Here is a 22996-nt window from a genome sequence, read left to right as displayed (position 1 = left end):
ATGGCTGCTGGGCAGCAGCTAAGAAACCAGCTCCCAAGAAGACTCACCTTTGCGTATTTTACCACAATGTATTTGAGATTGGTTTCCTCTGAAATGTTTCAGCACATACATACTGCAAGAAAGCAGTCAACAATGCTGAATTTGTGGGTTTAATTAAAAGACTAAATCAGCACACTCACATATTTGAGGGTTTTGCATAAAGAAATGTTGATGCTGGAAGAAATTAAAGTGCATTTTAAAATATAAGTTACATAAGCAACCAACACTAGTCTACAAGTACATAAGATTCAGTTTAATATGTTATTCAGTGGTTTTTCTTCTAATGAAAACATCCTGAGGATGGTGGTAGGGAATCAAAACTATCTGTCAAGGAAAATAATGTAGCTTACCTATTTCCCTATATGAGAAATATTCTTTAATACCCTCTTAGTAGGAAAGTCACTGAAGTATTTCAGATTTTTAGTAAAAATAATTAGAGAAGGTTTGAATTATATTCCTGTATTTAAAAACTAGGTTCTAAAAAGATATGCTGACACTTGGTTTTTGGATAGTAAACAGAAGTTCCAATGCTGCTTCTACTTTCCCCCTCTTCAGTAACCTAAAGGAAATTTAAAAGCTAAAGGTTCACAACTCTATTCATAGAGCACTTCAAGAGTGATGAGGTTTCAGCAGAGGACTGACACTTGATTTTCTCAACCAAATTAAATTACACAGGCTAATCTTCACGTTTCTGCAGCCTGACATCAATAGGACATGGTATTATCCTAAGACGGACAGGCTACTTCTTCAAACTAACTTGGGTTTTTTTCTATGCCACCACACTTTTCCAATGCCTTCCCTGAGGATACTTACATTTATGATATTTTTTTGCTAGTGTGAAGGAGAAGATAATTTGTGAAAGTTGTAATTTCACCCCCCCTTCCCAATTTAGACATGTGCTTCTCATCATTCTAGCTCTAAGTCTCATGAGCTAGTACCCATGCCAGGAAGATGCACAAACATACGTACAGTGATAACCTCTCCAAGTCTTACGTGTGTTCCCCAACTCTATTTGTCCTTTTTTGTCTTGGAAAGGCTTCAGGCCCTAGTCACTGCAACATTGAGCAGAGGGAACACTCCCCACTATCACACACACCCATTACACAAAAAGTCACACCTGTGTGTTTTGTTAAGAAATGAGTCACAGGCAAAACTACTGAAGACAGATAACATGGTTGTAAAAATTAACTGTGCGTTAAGTATTTGTCAGGAAACAAAGTTTCCCAACTTTTACTTACAATTTTCCCCAAACGGTTTTCCTATTTCATACACTGAATTTGGTCACATTTTCGCAACACCTGAGGCTCCTCTAGAAATTCTTCTCAATTTGAAGAGCCAGCCTCACTGACAGATTAACTGTTGCTGTTACTTGGCTAAGAATATAGCATTAAAAAGCTGTAAGTACATCTTGAATAACTGCCCATTACCTCACAGCAACAGAAGAGGATTGCAGTCAGGCATCCAAGAAGCAGCTCATAATTAAAAACAAACATTGTAAAGAGGTTTAAGATATTTTTGTCTCATTTACTCGTTAACCCCAATAAGTTTGTCTACTATGAGAGTTTTCACTTCCCCCCCCCGCCCCCCCCCCCCCACACACACTTTCTGGTGTTAGCCAAAGCTGAGATACCTCAAAGGCGAACAACTGCTTTGATCCAGCATGGCAAATTCTCCTTTTCCGCATAAAGAGTTACTAAATTCACCCAAATAACCTTTCAGACTAAAACAGACAGCAGAAGTCTGTAAACAAGAATAAATTTATTTTAGATTCTTTAAAGATTTAATGATATACAAAATGTATACAGTATTATATCCTTATAACATTTTACCTTTCCCCGTCAAACATAAAACACCATTTAAACAGCTATTGTGTTCGTGCCTTAGGTCTGTATCTATAAGATACACTACTGAATAAAAAATTTATAGAGCTATATACTGCCCTTTTAATTAAAAATTACAAATTAGTACCTATGTAACAAAAAAAATCGCAGCATGAAACTTCAGTTGGACAACAGTTTTTTCTTGCTGAATGCTCAACAATATTTGGGACAGTTAAATTACATTTTATTGGCATGAAGGTGCATTGCAATCTCCCGTACTTTACATAATGCTAATCCAAGCCTAGTCTCTCTTAAATAAGTACCACAAATAACATAACATTAAAGATGTTTTCTACACGATTTTAAATACATTTAAAAGTTATGTGTACATTCGGTTTTGATATACTGGTTTTACGAGATCTTTGGAAGGCATAACTTCTGAAGCAGTCACTATGTAAGAGGAAAAGCACTTCCAACTTGTGTTCTTACAAGGCAACTTATTTGGACCAGTACATACTATTTCTTCTATTAAATATGATTATACCAGTCTATCATGGCTTTGTTACTATTTGACGGTGACTTGATAAAATTGAAATGTATAAAACAAGAAATTTCTTTATGCACAATTAGGGCTCTATTCGACAAAAAAAAAAAACAAAAAAAAACAAAAAAACAAAAACAAAACACAACAAAAAAACCCCAACAACAACAAAAAAACCCAAACAACCCAGCTTTACAGCCATGAAGCTGAATGCTGATTTGGGAGATTCTCTCTCTCTATTGGAACAGATCAAGTTCCTACCTTCAACCTCAGCCTACTGGCGTCGTGTACACACCTCCTTTGGCTCTGTCCTCTTCAAAAGGCCAGATTAAAAGACATCTAGTGAGAAAACATTAGTGGAACACTTCCAAAAACGCTCAAAGAATACTCTGGCATTACAGAGGTAGGTGTTTTCTCCTGTCTTTTACTGACTGACAATAAGACAGCTGCCAAACAGACAAACGCTTTACCTTAAAACATCAACTACCAAAATCCTTTTGGTTGAAGGCATATTGCACACCACAGGACTACAGAGAGAAAATCTTCCACTAAATCAAAACAAAATAAAAAATAAACCTTCTGCTAAAAAGCCCCTTTAAAAACATATCTTAAATACTTGTTGTTACTCCACCTTTAAAATGATCAGCCGCCAAGCTGTTGTCTGTAGATGGTTATCACAAGTTGTTAGGTCCTTAGCTTAAGGACCAGCCAAAATTCCACTTGTAAGACAGCAATCCTTGTTTTGACGTATCTTTCTTTTAATTATAGTGAAGGAAAGATAAGTGACAACTTTGTGACATTCCATGAAGTTTGGATGAAGCCACTGATTTGGTCACATCATTAGAGCATCAGACGAATAGAATTAGGTGAATCGGATTCTTTGGTGCAGCTTCCAGGCTGAATTGTCAATTCAGGGGAATCATCCTGAGGAAATATGATCTTGTCAGGTGTGTAATCATTCCTCTTCAGATCTGTACAAAGAAAATGAAGTCATATTGATTACTATTTCTTGAGCTAGTAGAATCAATGGGGCATAAAAGTCTTTCAAAGAATTGGGTATGCATATGTACTTAATAAAGAAGAATTCCTCAATATTCACTGTGCCAAAAAAGGATGTTTTTATCACACATGTAATCAGAAGCCTAAAGCTCTTCTTTAAAAAGTGATGGAAACCTCAGAATTATTTTATTTATAGATATTATAGCAAGTATCAAGTCAACTTTCCATGGAAATCAGATCCTTCCATGATCTATTTTGATGTTACCAGGATTTACAACTCAAATTTAAAATCAATAACCTCTCTTCATGTGAGAAACAAACTGGGAGAGAAGTGTGAAACAGGCAGGAACCATGCAAGTTCCTTATGTTGTTCTGCTGGAGTCTAAAAGCCTGATACAGAGAAACAATTTCAAGGTTTGAGATGAGTGTAGTGTAGTCCATGCAGCAAAAATATCTGGAATTGAAAGTTTTTAGTAGAATGAATTTCTGCAGACCTAGAAATGTTTTTAAAAACAAACAAAACAACAAAAAATACACACCAAAAATAAAAAGAACACTCCACCCAACCCTCCCCCCAAAAAAAACCCAAACCCCCAAACACAAGCACCATTTTGTTTAAAAAGCCTGAATGTTTGCAATCATCTTAACCTGCTCTTCTGACTTTTTCTAGGAACCTTTAACATTTTTTTTACTGTACCTTCTTAAGTCTCGATCAATCTAGTCTACCTTCCTCAAATACTGTGCATATGGATATAGAACACACAGACATTATTAATTACTTCATCTGGGATTTTACCTTAAAATAGCATATCATTTTAAAAGTAAAATTACAAAACTGCTGTTTATTATTTATTCCACTTTCACAGCATGACATAACTATTTCATTACCTATCATACAACATTTCATGACATGCGTGTCTCAGAGGAACAAATACAGCAACTCTTACCAGGAAGTTTAAGTTTCCTGCAGCAGGAATTACAGTGATGCTTTGCTCTGAAGTTTTTTATTGCATCCTCTCCCAAATTAGCCGGACCGAACACCATATCATATGACCTTAGAAGTAAAGTGCACATAAACATGGGTTGCATGTGTTCTCTGGTGAGAATTTTATAATACTTTTCTTTAATTCCTTCTTTAACCTTACCTTTTTTCTCCAGCTTTTATCACAGAGGGATCTGTCAAATTTTCACCAACACCTTCAGACAGCACATGAAGAAAAAGTTAAATCTGATACATTACATAAATGCATTAATATTGAAAAGCCTTGGCATCCTTAGCTATTACTTCTCAGCTTCCCCAAGAATAAAAGCAGAGGAAAAACAAAAACAAAAAACCAAACCCAACCCAAATGATATGTGATAATCTACTTTTACAAAAATTGCTCCTAAACAAGCACTTTGTACTTCTCAGAATTCTTCCACCTATTTTTACATCTGCCTGCAATTCCTAACTTCAGTTTTCACCAATGAGAAAGATTTTTCCCATGTAGTTCTCGCAGCCAGAATATCTGACACGCAATTCAGAATAAATACAGCTTACCATATTTACACTACACAAATGTGCCAAAAAATAGAATTTTTTTATGGTGGGTATCATTAGGAAAAGATGTATATATTTATATTCCCTGTTTTGCTGTAAAATTTAATGCCATATTAGAGCAATAAAGCTGGTAAAGGCTCTAGAGCACAAGTCTTATGAGGAGCAGCTGAGGGAACTGGGATTGTTGAGCCTGGAGAAAAGGAGGCAGAGGGGAGACCTTCTCGCTCTCTACAACTACCTGAAAAGAAGTCATAGTGAGGTGGGTGTTGGTCTCTTCTCCCAAGTAACAAGCGATAGGACAAGAGGAAACGGCCTCAAGTTGCACCAGGGGAGGTTTAGATTGGATATTAGGAAAAATTTCTTCACCTAAAGGGTTGTCAGGCTTTGGAACAGGCTGCTCAAGGGAAGTGGTTGAGTCACCATCCCTGGAGGCATTTAAAAGATGTGTAGGTGTGGTGCTTAGGGACATGGTTTGGTGGTGGAATTAGCAGTGCTAGGTTAACAGTTGGACTTGATGATCTTAAAGATCCTTTCCAACCTAAATGATTCTATGATTAAATAAGACAACCATAGATCCAGATTAACTAGACCAAGATGCACTAAGTAATGCTTGTTATTTATTACAGGTGTATGAATTCTTAATAAAACACTATCACAAGAGAAAAATCCACAAACATCCACCTTGGCCTCAATCCCAGTTTCAAAATAAGGACATTACCTTGCAGATCTAGTACCAACAATTCTCCTCTTGTATACTCATATGTCCAATGGCTGAAAGCTAGCATAACTTCCTCTAGCATGTTAGTTGGAATTATTTCATCACCATTATTGTTATTATATTTTCTAAACTCTCCAGTCATGCACTCTTCAACTGCAAACCACTGGCCAGCAGAGTGGCAATATAACAGGAAAACTTCCAGGAACCTATTAAAAAGCACACTTAATGAATATATTTCCAAAATAAATGGCAAATATATCATTAGTACTAAATTTTTTTATTTGATTTACTAATAATTTAAATAATTTGAAACTATTATAAGTTTATTATAAGTCATTTATATTATCACACTAGGCTAGAATCAGTGCAAAAAGTATCAAAAGAAAATACTGCCAAGGATAATTCTGCTTGACACATTCATAGTATTATTCTGAGACATATATCCACATACCAGTACCTTAATATATTTGACCCATCTGTTAACAAGCCCGTAAGGCATTTTTCCGTGTCAAAAGCATGCAACATAATGGAAGTTTAAATACACTTACCTTGGAGAGTATGGAATGGATTTAGGCTTCATTTGATTGAAAGCAAAGGTGAGCTTCTGTGCTGCCCTCTGCTGCTGGATTTCCTAAAATTCAAAGCCCATTTCATTAGCTGCGTGACAGGGAACAACATTAAGGAGCCAAAAAGGCAGCAGGAACAGCGTCTATTCCCCGAAGACAGTGTAACAAATTACGTGCTTTTTAAATGATGTCTTAATTTTAAGAGTTTGAGCTCTTTGATTAAGTAAACCATACTGGAGCAGAGTTTCTAACCCTTTATCTCGTACAGAACCCCAGACTAACCCCCTCCCCCTTTTCAATAAGTATATACTTGGTTTTGGGGTGGGGGATGGGGAGGGGTGGAAGTCCTGTTTAAAATATGATGCCTGTCTCTGTTTAATACTTGACAAGGGTAAAACTTACTCTCAAGCACAAGTGTAACACAGTGTCTTCCTTATAAATGCTTGACCAAGTATTCACAACTTCAGGAAGAAAAGACTTGATGATATAAAGATGTCCTGATTTCAGGATATCATATTCTGACCATGTGCATACTACTTTAAGAGCTCGGCGTAAACCTCCTCCCATCTCCTCTTTACTTAAAAATTCAATTTTAGCACAGAGTCCTAGTTGTGACCATGAAGACATGCTGTTGTTCAAGATGCTGGGAGAACTTTCTTCAAGGCGATATACAGTGACTGGTTCACCTACGTTACAACACAAAAAGCAATTACTGCATTTCATTTTCCAAGTTTAAAATTAAAAGCACTGAAAACCTACAATTTCTTAGATTTCAACATGCTGCAATATTAAGTTGTTACTAACACCTCGAATTAACAAGTGGGAAGTGGCCCACTAACGGTGGCAAGACCCCTCTCCAACCTCTTTCATACAGCAGCATAGTATTACAGCGGTTTTGTTCTCCTAATTAGAACTATTAATGACACTGTTCAAATAGCATTAAGAACACTGAATAAATGTTTACACCTTATATGAGTCAAGACAACTTAAAAACTGTTAGTACAATACTATCATCACTGTATCACCATTTCTGAGAACAACAAATCTAGATTTCATAACCAAGTGAGCTGCCCTAGAAAAGGTGTCATACTCATTTATATCTTTTGAGTGTTGCAAGACAGACACTGGACGTCTTTTACTTCACTAAGACTTTAGTTTCACGCTTGCTGTGAGCAAGTGTGAAATTTGACCTGATCATTCTATATTAGGAGTCTGTACATGGTTTACTTTTGCTTTCTTCCCCAAAAGACCATAGTGAACCAGCAACAAGAAGTACAATTCTTACCTCTTGGAGGCACAGGAGTGAATGGAATGCTCTGTGATAATCTCATCAAGTTATTTCTTTCTACAGCTAGAGGAAAATTACAGTATTTGTTAAAGTTTAAGGATCTAATAAGTGTCATTAAAAACATGAACATTAGTTTGTAAGAGGGACTGACCTGAGTAATAGTAATTGATATCCATTATAGGCTTGAAAGGAGAAGCAATGCCTGAAAGAGATATTTAGAGAGAGAGAGAGAGAGAGAGAGAGAGAGAGAAATACTGCTTGATACCTGTACTGTGTATTAAAATTACCACATGCAAAGAACACTTGCCAAGTAACTAGAGTTTGAAAAAGATTTGCTGTGCAGAAAATTAAATATTATGCTTAGCTCTTCAGTACCTCAGGGGAAAAAAAATTATAGTACTCAATAGCAGGCTATTTAAAACAAAACAAAACAAAACCCCCCGCTATTATGTGTCCATTAACTTCCAAATTATCAGTAGTTAAATACTTTCTCATGCAAGACCCATACAGTTGCCTGTAAGAAAAGCTCCCAGCTTGTTTATAGCAGAAACAAACTTACCATTTAATGCATCTTCTTCAGATGGCCTGTGAAATGCCACAAAATCAACAGTCATTGCTTCTTAAAAAACTTACTTCTGATTCACTGATTTTGACACATCATCCTAGGTCACCTTGTTAACCTCACAGTACTGTTTTTATCCTATTTTTCAAGGGCAGTACAGGTTTCTTAATTACAAAACAGTAATGGAAGGCCGTTAAGTAATCTCATGTTTTTAGAGCTACACTTTAAATACCACCAAGTCACGCACATTATGTAAAGTTTGCATCACAAGAGCTCATTCCCACAGAGGTGCTTTAATTAAAACTTGTTCACAACAGCTTACCTTTCTGTTATCAGATTAATAAGGTAATGGCTTTAACAGTTAACTCAGGGGATAATTGCTAACAAGAGCAATGTCTGCACGATTTCAGAGAAGGTTTACAGTTTGAAAGGTTGGGTAAAGACCTTTACCAGGAAGCTAACTCCTTAATAAGTGTCAACACAGTCATTTTCATTTAAGGGCATGTTTTGCCTTCTGACATGTGACCCCATTAATCTAAATAGAACCTATCAAAGCATTCCAGTGAACACATTCAGTTATTTATTAGAAAAAAAACCTTAAACCTTGTTTTTTCATTAAATGCAACTGAATACCAATATAGCCAAAGACAAGAACTAAAAAGAAAAACAAATCAAAATACAGAGTAATAAAATTGCTCTGTTAGTAGAAAGCTTACTTACATTTGACTGCTGTTTGAAGGTCTACCTTGTAACCAATCCTTTAAAACAAAGGAGAGGAAAAACAAAGAAGGTTTCAGTTTTGTAAGGAAAACACAGTATATTTAATTGGAGTTGGGGTGGTAATGTGTTTTAAGACCTTGCAGTACAGCCTGTTTATCAGAAATACTTCACCAGGCTTGTTCTGAACTGCAGTTGAATGGAAAGAGTCAAATACAATTGAGGAATGGTAACTACAATTAAAAGAATAGATAAGGCTATATATTCACTACTGGTTTATGGATTATATAAATAATTCTTTTCTTAAACAAAAAGTTGTGGTTTCTTCCATAAACAGGAAGCAACATATGTTTTCATAGTGAGAATATGCACAATAAGTAGTAGAGATTATGCACAACTTCTTCCTTCAGACAAAACAGGTCCCCTTCTGTTGCCTCCTTGAACAAATGAGTCCGCAAATCAGTATTATTCTTTACACAATTTGTTTCTTCTCCTTTATTTATTCAGTTTCTAGTTCTGCTCAACAACAACAAAAAAGGTGGATACAAACCGTCAGTAAGGCTGCTTTAGAGTCTACTTGCTGAGTGTCTTCAGTTGATGCTCTTCTACTCTTGCTGTATGCTAAAAGTGAAAGAGATTCATAACCGGACAAAGAACAGCATGTGTCATTGTTACTTACCTATTTCCTAATAGAGTGAGCAACTAGACAGCTTAATGTGGCTCTCATAAAAAAAGCCTGATCCACAACTATCTGATCTTTACAAGTTTCCAGCACAGTCTGGACTAGATCACTTTAGCTATGGCAAATACAGGGTAACAGAATTAAGCTGGCATGACTAGAAGAACCACAATGAGACACAGGAGCAGATTCAAGTAGCACCAACCATGAAAATACTTCAGGATGCTTTACCTTTCTGTGTTTCCTTTGTATCTTCTTAGAATACGCATTATCAACACAATGTAGAGATAAAATTAGGTCACCTGAAAAGACAACACACTTACATTGTTCTGAATGGACTGCCAGAGGGTCAGTAAACCCACCGCAAGAACTAGATTGTCTTAGACCACAGTCACTTTGAAGACCCTACAAAAAACAAAACAAAACAAAACAAACCCCAACATGTACCATTAGTCATCATCATTATTTTCAACTACTACTATTTTGGCACACAATCTGCCCAATTTTCTTTTCTAGGACTATCTAGGACATATATAGATATTTATTTAAAAAAAAACCCAAACAACCAAAAACCATAAAAACAAAAACCTTCCGGGTGTACTCAAATACCTTGCTGCACAAAAATGTAAAAGTTGAGTGCACAATTCAGCTAAAATGCTCTTCAAAGTAACCATCAGCTCTAACAATTTCAGGTGCACATTAAGACTACTGACCCATACTGAAAAAGTTCTTTTAAAGAGAACTTTACAATAGGGTACAACTACAGAAATGTATATTACACTGGATCTCTACAAGCACCAAGTTCAGCTATTCTGTCACGTGCCTTTGTTAGCTATCAATTCTCGTTTAAGAACATGGCTCTGGCAGAAACTGAAGTTCAGTTTGAGCCCACTGAAAATAGGAACAAAATCTAGAAAAGTCGTGCCACATAAAAACCTGGTTTATGAATAAAATTTCCTCATGGACGTATTCCTTAATAATAATTACATACTTTCTGAATATCTGCTGAGGTGGTCAGCTTTTGACAACAAAATATTTCTTTTGCAAAAAAGGAGAAAGGCACTTTCATCACAAATGAGAACTACATGTAGACTGGCATAGGGCTGGAACATTCCTCACAACCAGCCTGTTAATTCCAATGGTTACCTGAATAAGAAGTAAAAATTCAAGATTCTGAAGAATAAAAAACTAGAACTTGCAATGCTATGCCTTGCTTTTGATTCCAAGATTTATCACAGTTAGGAAATTGTTACCACCCTTTTTCAAACTTGTTGTGGTTTAACCCCAGCCAGCAACTAAGCACCACGCAGCCACTGACTCACTCCCCCAGTTCCTATGCTGGATGTGACATCCCATGGCATGGAATACCCTGTTGGCCAGTTTGGGTCGGCTGCCCTCGTTGTGTCCTGCGCCAACTTCTTGTGCCCCTCCAGCTTTCTCGCTGGCTGGGCATGAGAAGCTGAAAAATCCTTGACTTTAGTCTAAACACTACTTAGCAACAACTGAAACCATCAGTGTGTTATCAACATTCTTCGCATACTGAACTCAAAACACAGCACCGTACCAGCTACTAGGAAGACAGTTAACTCTATCCCAGCTGAAACCAGGACAAACCTTCCCTCTTAAGGAATACCCCCCACACACACACCTAAACACATACACACAGGGTTGTGTGTATGTATGTGTGTCCAAAATGTGTGCGTGTCTATAAACACACACACGTGTGTGTGTGTATGTGTGTATGTATATATATATATGTACACACACATACATACACAAGAAAGACTATTTCTTTACATCCCTAAACACAGATACTTCACTGGAATGTAACACAGAGAATGCACCTGCTGAAAGTGTCTTCTGAAGACCCATTTTGAGGTCTATAGGCATTTCGGTGTTCAGCATACATCTTCAGCATCTTACAATCAATGACTGTAGCACCTACCTGAAAGGTAAGAATCGAAGCAGTCCCACCAGTTAAGATGGGACAACTCTATTACCAACCATCTAAGAACAGCAGTACTATCTGGAAATGCTACTGGAGTTTGCATCCCAATAGTACCAAACACTGGAATTATTTAGACCTACATCAAGGAGACATCCAGCTGTATTTGTACAAAGATTCAACGTATAAAGGTATACCTGTTTTTAAATCATGACCAGGGTTTACTTACAGATAATGATATATGAAACCAGAGTTCCTGTCTTTGCTGTAAAGAATGCACTCGGTATCTGGTGAAAATAATGTCTCTAATAAGTGGAAACTTTCTTTACTTACTTGAAGTCTGGTTATCTCTATACCCTCCAGTATAGCTTTTTTGAAGTCTTCCTGTTGCTCCTATTAAAAAAGAAAAAAAAAAATCCAAAGCAAATTGTAAACATTATTACCAAGAAACCCATGCCAAAAATACACACACAAAAAAAGCTTTTTGGTCACACGTTATACTTATCAGAAGGTCCAGAAGGAACAACTCAGCAGAAGAACACTGATATTGCAAATGGCCATAATGCAATTCTCAAGTCAGATTCTCCCCTGAATGAGGGGTAACTGCAAATGGTAACTTGTATTTACTAACTTATCTTAACAGCTACAGTGACAAAACTAGCTTTTTTATACATACTAATAGCACTTGGAGGACAGGTTTGTTATGATTAATCACTTTCCATTTAGCTATTTTTATATTCTTTAAGAAAATGGAAATTACACATGATTTTAGTTTATGCCTTTAGTTTAGGCCTTTTCTTAGAAGCATAATGAACAACTTTTGTCATGTTTTAAAATCATATACACTATTATCCTGCTCTATAAAATATCATGTAAATCACTGAATTCTTCCTAAATGCCGATCTTGAAATTTATGAATGTCAAACATTTCATTAAACACTAATTATTGGATACGTAATTTTATCTTAACTCACCATTGTAGTTATCTCAGCTTTCATAATCTCAGATCTTGTTTAGTATTTTGTTATTATCGTATTATGAAGCAACAGTATTCATGTGTAGTTAAGGTTGCATGAGTTTTCACCAGATATTTTTTTTTTTAAATCATAAAACAGATACACATTCCTTCCAGGCTGCATTTTGCAAGTTCTTTGATTATATTTGCTCTTAGACTTTTTCAAAACATATTGTGAAGTTGCAGTTAAAAAAAAAAAGTTATCCCCATTAACATGTTTGACAGAAAGTCTTCATGCTTACCTCAATATCAGCACTTCTTTCTTTAATTTTGCTTGCTGCTTCTTTAAACCGCTGTAACTCCATGCTGTCCCTGTGACCTTTGACACAGTGAATTCAAAAAGAGTATTCAAAATCAAAGGCAACCTCCAATGTTCTGACCATGCCAATAGTTTGCATCACCACAGCAGAGAGTTACAAACCATCTAAGTTCTGTGTGCCTGTCTGCACTGAAGAAGACTTTCCAAACACACTAAAGTAAAAATCAGTGTAACAAAATATTAATATAAAACTATTGCTTTTCCTGCATTAAGACGTGGATTACCACAATTCAAAAAGTAAAACTAACCATTAAAATTTTACTCAGGCATATGGTCCTCACATGAAAGGAACAGGGCAGTCTGAATTACAGTATTTTTATGAATGTCTGACAAATGAAGGAAAAGCAGACAGTTTTCTTGAGGCAGCTTTTACAACATACCCTTCATCCTCCCAGTTGCAAGAAATACTTTTCAGAATTTTACCAAGCAGGTGGCTTTATAATGAATGCAAATCTACTTGGTTTCACAATGGAAAGCTGCACTGTATGGCAAGTTTTATAAAACATGAACAGTAAGAATGAAGAGTATGTTCTAAATGCTAGAGATGTGAGAGGGCCATACGCTAAAAATTTGGCTCCAGTAAAATAAGTATAGTTAGTATTCAAAGTTATTAGTGGTGAAGTACATTTAAAGATTAGATAAGAGTTACAATCACTGTCCGTTATTTCTGTTTAGTCTTGCTTTCTGAATTTAAAAAGTTGTTTGGTTTTTTTAAAACCATGAGGAAATTATTTACAAATAGCTACTGAGTGCACAGACGTGTAGATACTCTTCCTACACATACACAAATTGAAAAATGCTAGTGTATGTAGGTAACTTCTTAGAACTCCAAGTTTCACATCTGTAGAATAAACTCTTGTCTAAAGATTTAAATTTGTACATCCTTAACAAACCTTTGGAAGAAAACACTGAGACATCCCTGAACAACTGGGGCAAGACACTACCTCTGCAGGCAATCTGACTATTCCAGATTGTGATCTTCTGCTATACACTAAACGTACTTAAAGCATTATCTACTTTACAGAAATCAGTTAGTAAACCCACACCTGTATTTTGCAATGAATCTGCCACTGTTTTACCGGACAAATACATAGGTAAGTCTAACCAGAAACGTGCACCTTTTTACTGTTAAGCAAAACTTGAGGGGAGGCATAATGCTGTATTTAAAAAAAAGACTTTGGAAGCTTCCAAAATGACTGCCAAAAGATACATTAGCCTAGGCAACAGTGGAAGATCCCAGTTATAACAGTGTTTAGAAACATAGTACAGGAGGATCCCTCAGCTTGACACAGATACCACAGATATTTGTCCAGGATTCCATCAGCCTAAGAAGTCTTCTGTAATTACGTCAAGAAATAGACAATATTTTTGATTTATGCAATGAGAAGGTAGGATCTTTATAATGAGTCACAAAACGTTTGTCTACAATGCCCGTACCAAATTGTAGAGCTGCTAATTGCACAAAACTGCTATACTCAACAACTGGCTAATGTTTTTCAGAAAAATATTGTCTATGTGACAGAATTATAAAGAAATTATAATTTAAGTAAAAAAAATTCAAGCAACATAGGGAAATTAGAGATGTTAAAAGCAAAAAAAAGCAGAGCAAAATGGTAGAATAAAGTCACCTGCAACCGGAATACACCCAAAATACTATACAATTCTTGATAAGTCAAACCTTGTGGCTTAGATTTGGTCCACAGTTTATGAAGTAGTCCCATAAGGATGTTAGAATATAAATCTTGGTTTTGTAGTTCCATTGCATGGACATGCTGACTTTTGCAAAGTTCATCTTTAATATTCAATTTTCCATGTAAGCCGCCACAGTTGACTGTTGACGTCAAGTCGCCAGTTGAAAAAGAGAACTTCATTTGGCGGTTGTTCTTCGATAAGTTGACAGAGGACTGGTGATCACATTTGTCAACTCTGCAGCTGTAGTTATCATTAGTGTCACTCTCATCATGAATAAAACCACAATTAATGTATCCTCCATTTTCAACACAAGGTTGGGCGAAAGCAAGGCAAGCAGAGCCAGAAGCAAGAGGATAAGAGCAGCTAATAATGACTTCAGGACACTCAGAATCTACTTTGTTATACTTACCCACAAATGCACCAAATTCTACATTATTATCTCCTTCTGTAGTCTTAGAGAAAACAGTCTCTTCATGCTTTCCTGAAGAATCCAGCTGACTTTTGCAACTGGGCCGAGATGGAGTGCTAACAAAAAATTTAGCTGTTGGGGATGTTACATGTGGCATGCTGTTGGATGAATTGCCCAATTTTTTACTTTTACTAATGGATTTTGAGATCTCTGCAGCCTGTATTCGTTGCCGAAGTTCTGGAGGGGAAACAGCATTTGAAAGTAAGGCACTGCCTGAGGAACCTGCCTCTTGAAAGTTTATTTCTTCTCTTCGGGGAACTGGAGCTAACTCCTGACCAATTGTCTTATGCTGGGCTTCTTTTTCATCACGTATAGAAATGTTACAGAGTAAAGCATTATTACTTTCAAGGCCTCCTTGCGGAAAAGAACCAAAGACATTTCCAATGCTGTGCTTTTTCCACACAGAAGATCTTAGAGACCCATCCTCAATGAGGTTTTGTGCCAAATGTTTTGAAATGCTCAATTCCCGTGTGATTTCATTATGAACCTTGCTAGCTTCTGAAGCTTTCTGTGCAGTCAGTGTTTTCAGAGTATCCACAGTTAGAGCGGAGAGATCCTGTAGGTGGCCAATCTGTGAATCTAAAGACTGTAACGACCGTTTTATGTAGTTGACACGATCACCAACTTCCTTTATCTGAATGCACATTTGTTCCACCCTAAGAAAAACCAAATTATGAAGTAGCTATGAAAGGTATTTTTTTCAATATGCAAAAGAAACACCTTTGCAACCCTTTCTGCCCATTTAATAAGGAAAACACCTCTGAAATTTCAAGATGATATACACTATAGTATTGGACTGTTTTGTAATACAACATTTGTACATACTTTGGAATCACAAAAATAACATACACATCAATAGAGGGCCTATAGCACTTTTTCAAATGTATCAGTTTATTAAAACATCATGAGAAACTAAATAATATGATTGCCTCAGCTTACTGAGTGCTGCTACACATCAGGAAGCATCAATCACATTATAAGTTTCTGCACAGCAATGGAAAGACATCATCTAAAGTTTGCATAAATACTTATGTTCTTGAGCTGCATTTTACCCCCCCTTACAGCGCATTTAAAAAACCTGCAAAAGTTCTAAGCTTCTCTATTCAGAAATTTTATTTGTAAATATTCTACCGTTCAAATGTGACTCGAATCCTCTCCTCGCTTCCAGAATGAAATTTATCATCCTTTTCATTGAAATACATCTCAACACACAGCTCTTCAAAATCATGAAGTTTCTTTTGATCTTCTTCTGTCAGGAAGAGTTCTAAAGAGAGATTAAACAGTTAAGAAGATGTGTCTGTAGTGAAGTAGCACAGGTGCTGGAAACCAATAGCTACAACTTCACAAAGCGTGTCAAAAATAAAAACCAAAACAAAACCAACAAAAAACCACAGTGCCACCTAAGACTTTTCCTTTCTCCTTGCTAGAAAAAAGTTCAAGGCCAAAGATTTCCGCTAAAATAAAAATCAAAATAGTAATTTTGAGAGGAGCTGTGCACACAATAGTATAATTCCTTATGCTCCTACCTTCCAATCTTTTTCTCTGAGACAGAAGCTAGATTCCTTAGCTGAATTTTATCATCTGTGGAACTTCCCCCCCACACCCCCTCTTTTTAAATTTTGAAAGGGTTTCCAATAAGAACAGAAGTTTTCCAGAAAGAAAAAAAAATTCTTCCCCTATTAACACTAACAGGAAATCTAATCTTGGGGGTTTTTTGTTTGTTTGTTTTTGTCATAAGTTGGTTTGACTGGAGATTTCTAGGGGCTGTGCATTATACCCTTCATAAAAACACAGGGACTTTGAACAGAATTAGAGTCTTAATCAATACTAAAACCACGGAAAATTAGAACCTACTTCGTCTTTCTTGAGAATACACATTATAACCAAGAACATAGCACTTTTCTGACAGTTTGCTTTAATCATATCAAAAAAGTTACTGCATTTTTTTTTATAATAACTGTTCATACTTGGCCCATCTGAAGTCTTGTCTGTCTTTCTTCTTTTACATATACAACAGAACAGGGAAGCCATGTGGCTAAGAATAATAAGTGGTGGAGGCAGAACAGGTTTTTCATGGTAGGCCATAATGAAATGATAGCGTTGATACTTCCACACAATGTTTGAAATTGCCTTGACTTGTAAATACACGTTGCTGAAAGGGAACAGAAAAGTATTAACACATCAAGGTGGTTTTTGGGGTGGTGGGGGTTTGGTGTTTGGGTTTTTTTGTTTTGTTTTGTTTTAACACTTTGATAACAATCTTGAATTCTGAAGGTAGTTAAGTAAGAGACAAAAAGCACATGCTTGTATTTTACTGCAAATTATTTTAGTGGAAGTTGGAAACACATTCAAGAAAACACCATGATCCAAAGCAAGAGGGTTAAAAAATTCTCCCATCTGGTAATATCTCAGTACCTTTCCTCAGAAATAATTACACTGCAATCAATTTCAAGTTTGCCAAACAAAATAAAATAAGTATTTCTAACTAAACCCAGATTTTCATATCACACCACGTTAATTCTGCAGTCTGCCGTTCTTCAGTGTTAGTGAGCGGCTTATTCCCATAAATTAAACACCTGCAGAGAACTGTAAAAGACAATTTACTCTACTACAATTCAACTCAACCAACTAGAGAATGTTAAATGAATTTAGGAACAACAGTCAACATACAGATGAGGAAACAACTTTGTTTTCTGACAAAGTGACATTACAAAATGCTTTTGAATTCTTTTAAAATTCTGATTCCCCTGGCCTCCTCATAGATGTGACACATACCAGTCACATCACACACTTCCCTACTTAATCACAGGCTTGCAGTGAGGAGGGGATGAAGACCAGCCTTAGAACCTGAAAATGCTTCCAGCAAATGGCATTGCTTTGAACTGACATGAGCTCTTTTTCTCTTGTCATCTTATTGGAGTGAAATAGAAACTTATCAAAGGATTAGCAAAAATTAACAATTACCCATATACTTACTTGAAAAATGCAATAAGGAGATTAACCATAATTATGTACTGTACAAAGAGGTAGACAGCTTGAAGAAATGGGGTCAACCATGTTCCTGGGCCACAGAGATGAGCAACTTTTTCATCAGAATTATTTGCACACACTGTGTTGGGAAAAAAAGATACAGAGAAAATACATACAACTTTTAGAACTCCCAGCAGGTATAGATAGGGGAAAAAAAATCACTTACAAAGATTGCAACAACCAACTATCATGCACTGGTTCTGCAATTCAAAATGTGTCCATGCATTTAGGAATATGGTAGAAAAATACAGCTGACAAAGTTTCTGGTTAATACTGTGGTATAATCATATTATCAGATTTTAAAAGCATAATACACCACCACAGCCAAAGTTTTGGCATCATATAGCTGTGGGGGAAAATTCCAAAATCTTGCTAGGGATAGCCTTGTGAGAAATTGTGATTAAGTAGAGTTTTCATTCTAAGCCCTTCAAGCTTTATAAAGGGTAATGAAAAAGTCAAGTTAAGAAGTTGTACAGCTGCAACCCATTAAGAGGAGATAATCCAACGAATGGAATCAATGTCAACAAAACTGGGCATTTCATTTCATAAAATTAGAATTTCTTAAGATCTTGAGAAAACCTTATCAGAGTAAGTTTTCTCCTTCCTTGCTTCAAAATTGCAGTGCCTTACCATCAATTTCATAGGCATACACTTCACCAAAAATCATCCAGTATGGATGAAACACAATATCTCTAGCAAGAGTCCAAGATGGTGCCTCATCAGGATACAGTATTGCCTTCCTGGGAACACCAAAACTTAGTAGTACAAGTGCCATAATCACCACAATGTAAAACATGTTGGCCACCTATTAACACAGAAAAGTCAGTTAACCCACAAGGTCATAATTATGATTTCACAACTTTAAACACTTTTACAGTGACAGTGTAAGCTTGATGAATTCTATGTATTTTGTAAGGGTAGGGGTCTAGGACACTTGTTATTTAACAACATTTTCTGACTGAAATACAAACCCTATAAGAAAATTTTTTTTTTCCTGTCCTTTCTTACAGTGTATTTAGTATCGTTGGCCAAAGGAAACTGAGAGTATTTCCTTTGTAACTCAAATATTTATTATGTGGATGAGTAGCAGCTAATAAAGAGAAACATTCCTTCCTAAATGCACTCAATAGCTGCACAAAAGAGAGGTTAGTTTTCCAAGGGCTGAAACACAGCACCTAAGCCTCTTGCAAGAAGTCAAAGTGAGAAACAAGAAACGTGATGCCCTCATTTTTAAGGAATGACAGGGTTCAACTTTGTAGGAACCATTTTATAGGAGGAAGAAAAACAAACACCCCTTCCGCCCTCATATATACAGTTCTCAAGCCTTAATGTCTGTCTTAACATTCAGAATAGCTCACTGACAGTAAAGCAAAGTTATTTATTTTTAAACAACTTGAATATTTTTTGTGTGAGAGAAGACAAGAACGGAGCCACAATCTATTCCCCAGTTTTCCACAGCACAAAATACGAAGGTGCTTTAGGACACAAAACAAGTTAAAGTCTTGCACTAGAGAGCGCAAAGGCAAGAAAACCAAGCCTATATCTCAGACCCAAAAGGGAAGCAATGCTAGATGAATCAAGAAAAAAGCATCATCATATTCATTCAAGTCTCTGATGTCTAAGAACAAAACAGACCAGAGAAGGAAGATATGCCAGCTTTTTACACACATGTGACAGAGAAAGCTCCATAATAAAGGAAGACTTCTAATCAGTGCTTGTTTTGAAACACATTAAGTTATATTTCAGCTAACTAATTCTGCACACTGAGTTGTTGACATAATACACCAGGATAAGCAATCTTTTTTTAAATAAAACTTCTAGAGAAGTTGTAAATGGATGCAGCAAGAAAAATGGACTTCAGTTGGGGAAAAAAAACAGTAACAAAAGTAGTACTTACCATTTTCCCAATCATCATAACATAAGGGCCAGCCTGTTGATTTACAGCTAGAAAATCCAGTAATCGCACATACCAAAAAATTATATTGAGACAGTATGTTATTCTTCCAGCAACAAACACATAATTTTCTCTGTAAGTGTTTTCACCAAAATTCCCCTTTGCTCCAAATCTTAATGCAAACCCAATGAAGAAAGTGACAATGGCAACTGTGTCACTGATATTGAAGTAATCACTGAACCACACTTTAATCTTCTGATTAATCTTCCCAGCCTCTGACATAAAAATCTGCAATAAAAATAAAAGTCAGGTCTGCTCATATTTATTGCACGTGGACCAACACTGAAATACATTAATCACTAACGTTTTTATACTGCCAAAAATAAAATACCTATTCAAACGGATAACTGCTTTACACTGAGGAATCAAAGCCAGTGTTTAACTGTGTCAGCTTCACAACAAGGGCAAGGAGGATGTATGTTTCCTTCTATCTGAACAATTTATGAAGGAATTTTGAGTTTGGGCTTTTTTTGGCGTTGGTTTTTTATTTTGAGGCAGTTACTGTTACAAAAATGACCCCTACTTTCTGCCCCTTCACTTGGGCCTGAGGTACCAGGTTAATGAACTAACTTTCTCTCTCTCATTTAAAAATTTTTACAGAACTTCTCAAAAGTCTCTTGCTGACCAGCAACATCGTAGTTGTGATAGCTATCCTGTCTTAATAAAGCTTTTTTTGTTTTGTCATCTCAGTCATAGCATAGTGGTAGAGTTTGACTGACACTAATAAGTAAATACACATTTTGCCCCTCAGAAGAGTAAGGTTGCTTATCTCATTACAACTTGTAGACAGTGATTAGTTACGGATATTGAAAAAAAAAAATAATCAACTCTTGGGGCAGGAATTTTCACAACAACAAAACAAACAAACAAACAAAAAAAAAATCAGACCAAGATGTCATTACCAGTTCCTTGAAACTTAGCAGGAAAAAATCCACCTCCTTTTAATAGACCTCCATCTCCTCCCCGTTGGAAACAGAAGAAAACCAAGCTAAGTGCAAGCAGTAGGCCAGGAAACACTGGTACTGAAACTAGCAGCTTATACCAGAGTTTAAGATAAAGGTATTATAAGTTTCTTACGTTCTCTTGTTTATAAACACAGTTGAAAGCATACTGTTTTAATTGACAAAGAAAACTAAAATCCCAGATTGTTATAGGCATACCTCACGAATTTTCTCAATTGCCGATGTGAAAATGTAAGCAATAACAATCCACTCTTGAACGGACGGCAATTCTTCCATTTTTACAAGAACCACAAATGTGTAGAGCATGAGGAATCCTAAGTATGCCAACTAAAAAAAGCAGTGAAAATTATACATATAATTACTGAAGGGTTCTGTATAGATGTTTATGGAAACTTTTGATGTGGTATACAATAAAAGCTTCAAGTAGAATTACAGTACTATACTTGCCCCTTTAAGCAGACAAGTTATTGTTTATGAGGGTATACATTTTCTTCTTAGAAGAGAAAAAATAGCTGTAATAAGCTATTTATTGTTAGCAAAAAGCTTTGTTCTTATTACAGCTATTTTTCCTTTAATACAAATTTTAGAGTTTCTATTACAGTAATTCAAACAAAGGTGTGCATGAAAACTATAGCCTAATAAATGATTATAGAATTCCTGGTAGCAACTGATAAAATTAATTACTCGGGCCACAATAAAAACGTTCATGCTAAATACCCTCTAAGCTTAAAAAAACTCAAAAAACAAAACCAACAAACCAAACCAAACCAACCAAACAAAAAAATTATTTCTCAAAGCCAACATCATGAACTTGAGAAAAACCCAAACCACGTAGTACTGCATGTGCACATGCAGTTTTTCAAAATCAAGTACTTCTCATTTCTAGCTTAGCAAGGTAAGGGGGTTTTGTTTGTTTTTTAAAAAGTGCTTAAACTTCGATTCAGGTCACAGAGCTACATGGTGGGAAAAGAACCCCAAAATCCACATTAGATTTCCAAACAAAACACACAATTCAGAAGAAAACTCACCGTATTAAACCAAAACTTCACAATTGGTGCATGATAAAATGCATAAAATTTCTGTGTAATTGGAAGTCTTTTAGGTTTTGCTGGAGTCTCCATATCATGCTTTTCTAAAGTACTGTCCAAGATCCTTACTTCTTTAAACACCTCCTAAAATGAAAGGACTGTTAACTTCACATAGAGAATACATGCTTTTGGACACCCATTTTAACTCCTGCTTTGATTTAAAAATATAATTATTTATTTTAAGTTAGAAATATTGTTTTTATTATCTCCCCCTGCCCCACATTACCATAGGTATTTCATCTGCTGCATTCTGGAAGTTGTTTTCACTGTCATCCATTGCCATTTGATGTGCATCTTGAGATTGAGGAATATGTGACATTTCAGCCTTGGTCTTATATTCCAACAGCAGTATAGCAGGAGGGAGTAAAATACTCAGTATCACCTGCAAAAGATGAAGACTAAGTGCAAATAGTTCACAGCTACGTTAAAGTATCAGAATACACCAACACACAGAATATCCTCTGAAAATATATTATCCAGATTTCACTTGCTTGTTATTGAGGAAAAAATGTAGAAAATAATTAGTTGTTATTACTTATATACACACTTAACAGACTAAAATCACATATACAGAGTGTTCCTTGACTTGAAGATATAGGAAAGGGGAAGAATTCATGAATTCCAAAACTAAAAGCCACTAGAAAGAATATACTCCAAGCCTGAAGATCCTGAGATGTTCTGTTTACACTCTGTTCTTTAATCCACTCCCAGAAACTCTGAAACTGTCTACTGTCAAGGTGTATTTAAAAAGCATATAAAAGTAGAGGTTGTGGGTTTGGGGTTTGGGTTTTGGGGGTGGGGTGGTGATGGTTTTTTTTTTTGTTTTGGGGGGTTTTTTTTCAACTTATGGTAGAAAAATGAGCTAAGATATGGATGAAGAGAATAAGTAAAAGCTATTTATTTTCATTAGCCTATTACAAAGCAAGCAAGAAAATGGTTAATCACTTATGAAAGAGGATTTTAGTAGGTGACAAGTTAAATGATGCTTGTAGATATTTTGTAGGAAAGTTTTATTTCATTATATTTCTATAGCAACAATTAGGTTTTGGTATA

At 35.9% G+C, this 22996-nt stretch overlaps 1 protein-coding gene across 2 annotated transcripts in view; it reads right to left on the bottom strand.

Moving 5' to 3' along the window:
• Window positions 1-1811: 1811 nt before the first annotated feature.
• TRPM7 (transient receptor potential cation channel subfamily M member 7) overlaps window positions 1812-22996 on the bottom strand; it is a 61836-nt gene continuing 40651 nt past the window's right edge. Inside the window, exons 18-40 of one of the 2 annotated variants that reach the window (XM_049812531.1) lie at window positions 22170-22325; window positions 21884-22027; window positions 21054-21182; window positions 19837-20121; window positions 18570-18744; window positions 17886-18018; window positions 16877-17061; window positions 16041-16173; window positions 14850-15565; window positions 12672-12748; window positions 11748-11807; window positions 9793-9874; window positions 9341-9411; window positions 8794-8831; window positions 8071-8096; window positions 7663-7713; window positions 7509-7574; window positions 6626-6909; window positions 6206-6288; window positions 5658-5863; window positions 4545-4596; window positions 4347-4453; window positions 1812-3371 (exon numbers count right to left, since the gene is read on the bottom strand). In XM_049812531.1, the coding sequence (XP_049668488.1) occupies window positions 3241-3371; window positions 4347-4453; window positions 4545-4596; window positions 5658-5863; window positions 6206-6288; window positions 6626-6909; window positions 7509-7574; window positions 7663-7713; window positions 8071-8096; window positions 8794-8831; window positions 9341-9411; window positions 9793-9874; window positions 11748-11807; window positions 12672-12748; window positions 14850-15565; window positions 16041-16173; window positions 16877-17061; window positions 17886-18018; window positions 18570-18744; window positions 19837-20121; window positions 21054-21182; window positions 21884-22027; window positions 22170-22325 (3390 nt within the window). In that variant the 3' untranslated portion in view covers window positions 1812-3240. The other variant, XM_049812532.1, reaches the window with a different exon arrangement.

Source organism: Accipiter gentilis, chromosome 10 (assembly GCF_929443795.1).
Source record: "Accipiter gentilis chromosome 10, bAccGen1.1, whole genome shotgun sequence".
Taxonomy (NCBI): Eukaryota; Metazoa; Chordata; class Aves; order Accipitriformes; family Accipitridae; genus Astur; species Astur gentilis.
The sequence above is the reverse complement of the archived record's forward strand: the minus strand, read 5'-3'. Positions and strand labels throughout refer to the sequence as shown.